The sequence below is a fragment of the Notamacropus eugenii genome, chromosome 6 (genome assembly GCF_028372415.1).
Source record: "Notamacropus eugenii isolate mMacEug1 chromosome 6, mMacEug1.pri_v2, whole genome shotgun sequence".
NCBI classification, from domain to species: domain Eukaryota; kingdom Metazoa; phylum Chordata; class Mammalia; order Diprotodontia; family Macropodidae; genus Notamacropus; species Notamacropus eugenii.
Window position 1 is genome coordinate 387,774,492 of NC_092877.1, and position 8,768 is coordinate 387,783,259.

Sequence of the window (8,768 nt, forward strand, 5' to 3'; positions counted from 1 at the left end):
ATGGCAGGTGGCTGGAGACGTCACCTGCCAGCCCCCAAGCAGAACAAAGTGGAGGGGGATGAGAGGTGAGCAGTGTGAAGAACAAACATGGGAAGGGAACAATGAGATCAAAGGGAAGGTGTGACAGATTTGGCTCAATGTAAGGAAAAGCTTCCAAACAACAGTTTTGTTTTTTAGTTTGTGATGCCATTTGGGATTTTCTTAGCAGACACTGGACTGGTTTGCCCTTTCCTTCTCCAGCTCATTTTACAGATGAGAAAACTGAGGCAAAAACAGGGTGAAATGACTTGTCCAGGGTCACACAGCTAGGAAGTATCTCAGGCTGGATTTGAACTCTGGTAGATGAGTCTTCCAACTCTAGGCCTGGAGCTCTATCCACTGCACCACCAAGAGCAGTTAAGTGAACCCAAAGTAGAAAAGACTGCCCCAGGAGGTGGACATGGTCCCAAGGGCTTTATCGATCATTTAATTGAACTTCCCAGTTTTATAGATGAAGCAATTGGGGCTCCAAGAAATTTGGTGACTTCCCATGGTCCCCTGGACAACAGAGTAAGAATTTCAAAGTCTCAACCCTAAATTCCCTGTAAGCCTCCAGGACATCCCCAGGAGGCTGGGACACTTTACTACTACTGACCTGGAGGTTATCAGTTCTGGATGCCCAGGAAAAGGGGCATCTTTCTGGGAAGGAGAGGAGGATACCAAGGGTGTGTGTGTACGTGTGCACATGTGCAAGAGCGAGTATGCTAGATGCAGAGAAGAATCAGCTGGAATGAGTTCTGTATGGGAAAGGCAGAGTGTGTGTCTTCAAGTAGCGAAATGAAGACAACGGCTAAGCAGACAGAGGGAATGGAAGAGGAGGGGGATCCCACTTCCTGCCCCGGTCCTGCCTCTTCCATCACCTCTGGTTTGGGTTCATTCACCCTTCAGTTCCTTCCCTGCACCTACAAACACACCCACATCTCTCCCCTCCTTTAAAAAACAAAACCAACCCTCCTAATAAATTTCCTTTGACCCCCACCATGTCCTTAAGCATTCTCTATTTCTCTACTCTTTCAGAGACAAAAAAACCCAGGAAAAACTATCCATCTTGGCTACCTCAACTTTCTCCCACTCACCCCTCGAGTGCTTTCAATTTGTGCCCTCCCCCCAGATACACTGTCTCCTCCCTCAGTCTCTGCCCCTCATAATCAGTAGCCTCTTAACTAACTGGTCAGGCCTCCCTTCTGGACATCTCTAGACCTTTGTGACCCAGCTTGTCAGTTTACCCCTTCCTCTACGTAGGCTTATCCCAGGGCTCTATCCTGACCTTTCCCTCCGGGATCTCATCAGTCTAAACCATGGTTCAGTCATATCTACTCATATGACTCTGGAGGCCTCATCCCTCCTAGAAGCTCCAAGTTTCCAATAATGACCTTCCATCAGACATCTGGCTACACCCACATGCTCCCTAAGTACCTGGAACTCAATCATATCCAGACCCTTTTCCTTCCTCACCTTTCCCATTTCCATCAGAACCTGTGCCAGGCGTCACCACAGAGGGCCATTTCTGACTGATTTTCAGTTTCTCCACTTAGAAAGCCTTATAAAACCAAACCCACACAGCTGCCACCCTGTGGTGGGCCCTGTTTCTCCCCTCTCCCATTCATCCTCCAGAAACTCCTCCCTTTGGCACCAGTTGCCCATTTGGGACTCTGCCTCATCTGGCTGAGCTGGTCTCAGATCGCTCCTCCTCAGAGGAGGCACAGTGTCCTGCCCCCTTTCCCTCCTCACCTGGGCATCGCTCTGGCCCCTCAAGGATCAGCTAAATACTGCCTCCCTCCCCTAAAATTACATGGTGGGTATGAAGTGCTTCCCCCCAGGTCAACATGAGCTTCTTTCTTGAGGACAAGACTGTTTTCTTTGTATCCCTAGCACAGAGCAGCTGTTTAATAAATGCTGTTGAATGGAAATATTTAAGAGATCTAGTTTTGAGAATCCTCCCCAGAGGCCACAGGTGAAAACATGGTGATGAGATTGTCAAGGAAAAGAGAAGAGGTCCGTGGACAGAATGCCTGCATTTATACAACAGAAAGAAAAGAAGAAAGGGAAAAAACCGGGATGACATGTGGAGATCTCCCAAGATGGTTCTAGCACCAGGCCAGTTTTGGGGACCAGTTCTGTAAACTCCATCAGGAAAGCCATCCCCAAATGTCCTACCGGAGTTGGAGCCCTCAAGTCCAAATCCAGCCTCAAACACTTGCTAGTTGTGGAACCCCTGGCAAATCACTTAGCTTTCCTCTGCCTCAGTTTCCTCAGTTTTACCTCCCTGGGTCGCTGTGAGGATCAAATGAGGTAACAGTTGTAAAGAGCTCAGCACAAAGTGCCTGGTATCCAGTGGGTGCTTAATAAAGGCTTCCTGCCTCATGTTGCAAAGGTGACCCTAGGTTCCTGAAGGCTCTGCTAGCAAAGCTTGGCTAGTTCTGCCAAGCTGCTCTGGCCTCCAAGTAGCAGCCCTGCCTACTTGGCAATGTTTTTTCTGGTTACAGCAACCAATACAAAACTGCCCCCGGTCCTGGGGGTCCCACTCTGCTGCTACAGAGGTGGGAATGTGACTGAGGTTCCTCTCAAGGCCAGAGCACACAGTGCACCTGGAGCTGGCGCTAACCCTGGGGACGAGAAGGACAAGGCTGGCTCCCAGGCACGCCCTGGAGGGTGCCTTCGTGCTGCTTGAGGGTTACAGTGTAGGCCCTGAAGCAAGGCCATGTCTTCTCTGAGAGTCATCCATTTTACTTTCTTCCCCTTTGCCCACAAAACCAAGCCCCCTGAAACGCATCCTCTTAGCAAAGCTTCTCCACCAGCCCACTGACAGCAACCCCTAGAAAGGGCCAAGTGAATGTCCAGAAAGGGAAATTTGGCCAAGTGGGCATCCAGATTCTATGGGTGGCAGGCAGGTAGGGAAAATACAGCCATGCTCCCCGCTGTGACTTGAGGGACCATATCCCACTTAACGACACACAGACAGAATCACCTTTCTTCCCCATCCCTTCCACATCATCATTTTTAAGAAGTCTAGCTCCTAACTCTGCTGACCTTGGACATTCCCAGCCCATTCTGGCAGATGCAGGATGAATGGCTCAACAATGTATTTTAGCTTTTCAAAAACACACCAGTTTTATATGCAAAATGAGAACGACCCCAATTTCTTTTTAAAATTATCTTTTGGTTAAGCTGAGCACAAGGATAGATTTCAAAGTAATTGAGAGCTTGACTGTACAGGCCACTGGAAAAAAAAACCCTCTTTATGTCTATACATACCTTGATACTTCCAAGGATCGGTAATCTGATCAGCTGGGAAGCAACTCAGTAAACTGAAACCCTGTTAAACTAATGAAAATAAGATTCTACACAGGTGACCTCCCAACACACTGGTCATCCATTCATGCTCCAACAGGTATTTACCGAGGGCCTACTGTGTGCACCACTAAGACACCAAAGCAGCCTGGTGGGGGAGAAGAGTAAATGGATATATAGCAAAGGAGGAGCAGACAGGCTGGAGCATCTTCTGGTTACACTGGGTGGGCCCCCGTCAATTTTTAAACAAGAGTGGAGTGGAGCATAGAGCAGTGCTTCAAAGGGAGTTCCAAGGAAGCCCAGCCAGGACTGTGACCTCACGGGACCATGGTCTGGTGGCAGCACCTCAAGCCTCATTGGGGAGCTACAGCACCTTCTGCCAGGCAGTGAGGAGGTCCTGTATGAACAGCTAGCCAGCATTTCCTGAAGTCTTTCAAGCGCTACAGAAGGAGCAGAAGGGGGCTGCTAAAGTGAGCAAGGGACCACAAAGGTGGGGCCAGTACTGATGGCAAGATCCCAGGGAGAGCCCAAGGCAACCTTCTGTGAAATGGGGTATGGGGGCATCACTGGCAGGCAGCAGGCAGGGAGGAGAGACAGGATGAAGCCTGAGGTGAGAACAGCACCCCCACAGGCAGAGATCTCTGTGAATAATTTGAGACAAGGAAAAAGAGAAGGCCTGGTGGCCTGCAAAGACTCGTGGGCAAAAGGGAGACTCTACCCAATGGGACAGAAATGCCTCAGTGTTCGAAGCAAAGCTCGTTCCTCACAAGGGTTCCCCCTTTTGCGTTCCTGGTTTGACCTAAGCACAGATGTAGTCCTGAAAAATCAAACATGAACAGCATTCACATCTCCAGGGTGAGGAAAAAAGAAAGAACACCTTCCCACCCAAATTTTAAGGGATCTTCCTGGTGGTCACTGACCCAAGCTGGGTACCCTCTCACCCACCTCACCCCTCTCCTCAGACATGTAAGTCCTGGGTCACCCTCTGACTCTTAATAGAGGCCTGTTCATGAAAATCCTGCACAGACACTTGGAAGAGGAGTGTGCTGTCTGAGGTGAGGAAAACAATGATCCCAGTGAAAGGAGAGCTAAGATGAGCTAAGTCCACAGAGAAGTACTGCCACCCTGCATGCGGGATGCACTGATAGCGGACAGGTCACCTGGTGTGGGAGAGCCAACACCAGCCCAAGGTCACCCAGGCAGTGAGCAGGAGAAGCTGGCTTTCAGGCTAGGGCCTCTCTCAGATTCCTCAGCCAGGGTTCTTTCAAAATTGACTTATTTTGAAAATAAGGTTTATTACTAACTTAAGCATCGACAAAGACCAAAATGAGGATGCTACAAGAAAAGAGGAGCTTGTGGTGAGCACCCTGGTTTTTCAAACTGTCCCTCCCACTGAACACTGAGTGTCCTCCCCTGGGCTTCCTCCTGCTCCTTTGTTTACCCTCCCCATCTTAGAACAAGAGGAGTCAAGCCAAACAAGTCCCCCAATGGCTCCCTGGGTTGGGTCACCACCTCTCGGATGAGTCTTGGGAACTGTGACTCAGCCCAAGTCTCAAGTCTTTTGTGTCTGCCTTTCTTTACAAGTCCCTCGGTGCTCATGTAACTTGTTGGCCAGGTTCTGCACACTTTGCTCGGCCCTCCTGCTCACCCAAGTCTTCCCAGGTTTCTCTGAATCTTTCAGATTCTCTGCTTTCCCCCATCTCGCAGGAACAAATTTAAGAAGTCTGCAAAGCTAGGGCAGGCAGTGCTGCCGAACAGGAGGCTGGATGGCCTGCTCTAAATCAATGAGCTCTTCCTTAGAATCTTTTCATCCGCCCAACATTAAACTGTACCCCAGAAAAGTGCTGAGATAGGGTTTTCACTACTATTTACAGTGAAGAAACACCACCCTCTACTTCAGAAAACAAAACCTCCACGTTCTAAGGTCTAGAGACTTTAAAAACCTTTACAGGCTCGCACTGCAGAGCCTGCAACAGGGCAAGCACCAGATCCATTTGGATGTTGCCAAGTTTTCCCAGGGCCCTTTACGGTTTAAGATAATGCAATGATTTCTAAAGGCAGACTAAAAAAGAAAGCCGTATAGCCAAGCCAACCAACTGGGTTTTTCCCCCACCTCAGCCCTATTCTGACCTCTTCTCTAGGGCCAAGCTGCATCCTTATTCCACAGTTTAAACTCTTATCATCTGTAAACACTTTCATTGCCAGAAGATGCCCCTCCGGCTCCCAGAGCATGCTAATAGACGGTTTATCAGCTTCAGTACCTTAAGTGTCTACGATGGGGCCAAATACTGCACTACCTATTGAAGTTGGTGACAGCAGCTCATTTCAAAGGGACAAAAATAAGGTCCCCTCACACTCAGACAGTGAGTATTCTGAGGCCTTTTCTGCACTACTAAGCTTGCACGTTTAATTCATTAATCTGCCTCTGCCTTCAAGTGGCACCCCCACCCAATCAGAGCTCGCTCCATGGGGGCACAGGGGCCCTGGGAACTCCTAGCCTCCCTCTGGCTAGAATAAATACCCCAGCCCAAGCCCAAGCTGGAGAGTGGTCGTCACTAGGCAACTCTCAGGTGGCTGGTTTTCTGTGCTCCTACCAACAGCCTGTAAGGTGGCAACAGACATTGACTTCCTATTTCTAAAGTTTCACAAAAACTTCCCAAAGGCTAACGCGTGGGTCAGAGGTGATGCCCCTTTGACTGGCTAACTCAAGGAAGGTACTGGCACTTTTCTTCTGGAGCCTAGTTTTGTGTGTCAGAGAGACACCAAAAACTAAACTCAGCGGGCAGTGTGAGTTACTGTCTGCTTTGCTGTGGAGACTTGTTGGGGTTCAGAATATCATTTTTAAGGTGAGTTCCCAACAGAAAGTGGACACTTTGCTGGTGGAGTTGGGTTAATAAGGGTCGCTTTGGAGAGCAAGCTACCGTACTGAACTGTTTCTTCCCCTCCACTTGTGCTCTGACCAGACAAAATCCCAGCGATCCCGTTAACCTTGGAGAGCAAGTCCGGTGTTCTTACAGGCGGTTCTGTTTGTGACCCCATTCTGGGGGTTCCTGGCAGAGGTCCTCGAGCCCTTTGCCACTTCCTTCTCCAGGACACTCCCTTTCAAACCAGGGTCCCCCCGCTGGGATGCGTCTGAGGCTGGACTCGAAGGCAGGGAGACGGGTCTTCCCACACTCTCCCTGCCCCTGCTGCCCCACGGCCCACACTCAGACGTGCCATCCTCCTGCGCTTACACCACAAGGTGCCATGGCATGACAGTCGGGGAGCCCCCAGCACCTGCCTGGGCGCTGGGTCCTCCCCGAGCCAGTTACAGTCAATTTACAGAGAGGAGGACCTGGCAAAAATGAAGGATTCCGGAGGAGAACTTAAACACGGGCATCTCTGCCTGCTCCTCCGGGGGATCTACCACAATCTCTAAGCCCCGTTCGGGTCTGGTCCCCGCCCCCACCCCACCTCCGGGCCAGAGAAGGTGTGGACAAAGCCTGCAGCGGCCAAGTGCGCCAGGGCACAGCCGGTCCTGGTACAGCCGGTCCTGGTCCGGCCTGCCCTCCAGGGTGGTGACGTCACTGGCTCCACTCCGGCCCGTTACAACCCTTTACTACTCGGCAGCCCGCCTCCTCGGGCTCCGCTCCTGCTCACACTCCAAGGCCATCTCCTGCCTCTGAATCTTTGCACAGGCGGTACCCGACGCCTCGAGTACCTCCCTCCCTTCCTTGCCACGACTGCCCAGCCTCCTTCAAGCTCCTGCCTGGTCGGTGCCTGACCCGCTAACATCCTCCGGGGCAACCCGGCTGTCGGGGCACCCCCTCCCGGAGGGGGATTTCCTTTTCTGGTTCCCGTCTGCCTGGCACCGAGAGGCATTCAGGAAAGGCCCTTTGGGTAAAAAGTGGCACTGCCATGCGGCCGCGTCTTCGCGGGCCTTCCCGAACCGGGGCGCTCTCCGAGGACAAACGGGCGCCCCGCAGCGCGCCGCGCCCCCGCCAGGGCCGCCCCCACCGTGGGGGGAGGGGCGCCGCCCGCGGCCCGCGGGCGAGGGGGGAGGGGGCCTCGGGCCCTTTCTCTTTAAATCCGGCCGCACGTGGGGCCGCATTGTGAAGCGGCCGGGCTCCTCCCGGGCCCAGCGCGCCTGCGCCTGCGCCGAGGGCCGCGCCGGGCGCCCAGTGCGCATGCCCGCCCCCCCGCCCCCCGCCGCCGGCCCGTCCCCCGCCGCCGCCGGGCTCCGGCCGGAGCGCCGAGCCCGGGAGGGCCCCGGGGGGGGGGCGGGGGCGGGGCCGGGGCTGTCCGGGGACTGCCCCCACCCCGCACCCAGGCCGCGGGCCCGCTCACCTGCCAGCTGCCTCCGCAGGAGCAGCGCCGACTGCAGCTCCGTCATCCTCCGGCCGGGCCGGGCCGGGCCGGGCCGCGGGCCCGCGGGAGCCCGGCGCTCGCTCGCTCCTTGGCTCGTCCGCCGGGGCCGGGCCGAGGCGGGCCCGGGGAGCCCGAGGCCCGGGCGGAGGCGGCGGCGGGGACCGAGGGCCCGGGGCCGGGGCGGTCCGACAGGCTGGCAGGCCGCCGGCCTCGCCCGGGTCGCCCTCGCGGCCGCTCGCCTTCCGCCTCCCTCGCGCTGCGCTTCGCCCGGGGCCTGCTCCGCCGCCTCCCCTTCCCTGGCCGCCGCCTCCGGCTCCGGCCCCGGCCCCCGGCTCCGCCTCGCCTCCGGCTCCGGCCCACACTCGGCCTCGGTAGCTCCTTCCCCGTCCCTCGCCACAGGCTCACTGCGCTCAGGGCCGCTCGGCGCAGGCGCACTGAAGCCGCTCGGCGCAGGCGCACTGTGCTCCGGCCGTGGCCGCTCGGCGGAGCCGCGCAGAGCGGCCCCTCCCCCGCGCGCAGGCGCCGTCCGGGCCGCGGCCGCCGCCCTCTTGAGAAGGTCTGCGGGGCGGCGGCTCCTCTGATCCTCCATGGCTGGAAGGTCAGAGCAGCGCCGCCGGGAGGCCGCGTGGAGCCGTGCAGCCTGCCCCGGGCCAGCTCTCTACCGCTGCCCAGAGGGGAGGCCGGGGCCGTGATGGGGGCCCGAAGCGGGAGGCGGGACCGAGGGCTGCCCCGCAACGGGCGAGGACACGGAGCGGTCAAGCGGCCCATGCAGGAGCGTTCACTAAGCGGGCGCTGCGGGCGGGGCACGTGGGGCAGCGCGGGAGAGCCGGAGGGGAGTGGGGGTGGGGGGGCACGTGGGGGGAGGGGGAGGGGCGGGGGCGGGGGGCGAGCCCACGGGACAGAGGAGCGGCAGGACGAGTCGGGGTGCAGGGCCGCAGACAGGGCCCGGGTCCAGATGTGGGGGTTCCGTGCGGGGATCAGGCGGAGGGCAGGCCCCGGGGTGCCCCTGGGGTTCGCTGGATGGGGGGTCAGGGCCAGAGGAGAGGGGGGCCGCGGGCCTTGGCACCGCGTTGGGCGGGGTGTCGCGGGCT

General features: G+C 56.3%; 1 protein-coding gene across 1 annotated transcript in view; it reads right to left on the bottom strand.

The window, feature by feature from the left end:
* UBE2G1 (ubiquitin conjugating enzyme E2 G1) overlaps positions 1-8,266 on the bottom strand; it is a 55,023-nt gene extending 46,757 nt beyond the window's left edge. The window contains exon 1 of the mRNA XM_072621545.1: positions 7,657-8,266. Coding sequence (XP_072477646.1) covers positions 7,657-8,266 — 610 coding nt within the window. The remainder of the gene's footprint in view (positions 1-7,656) is intronic.
* Positions 8,267-8,768: the final 502 nt, after the last annotated feature.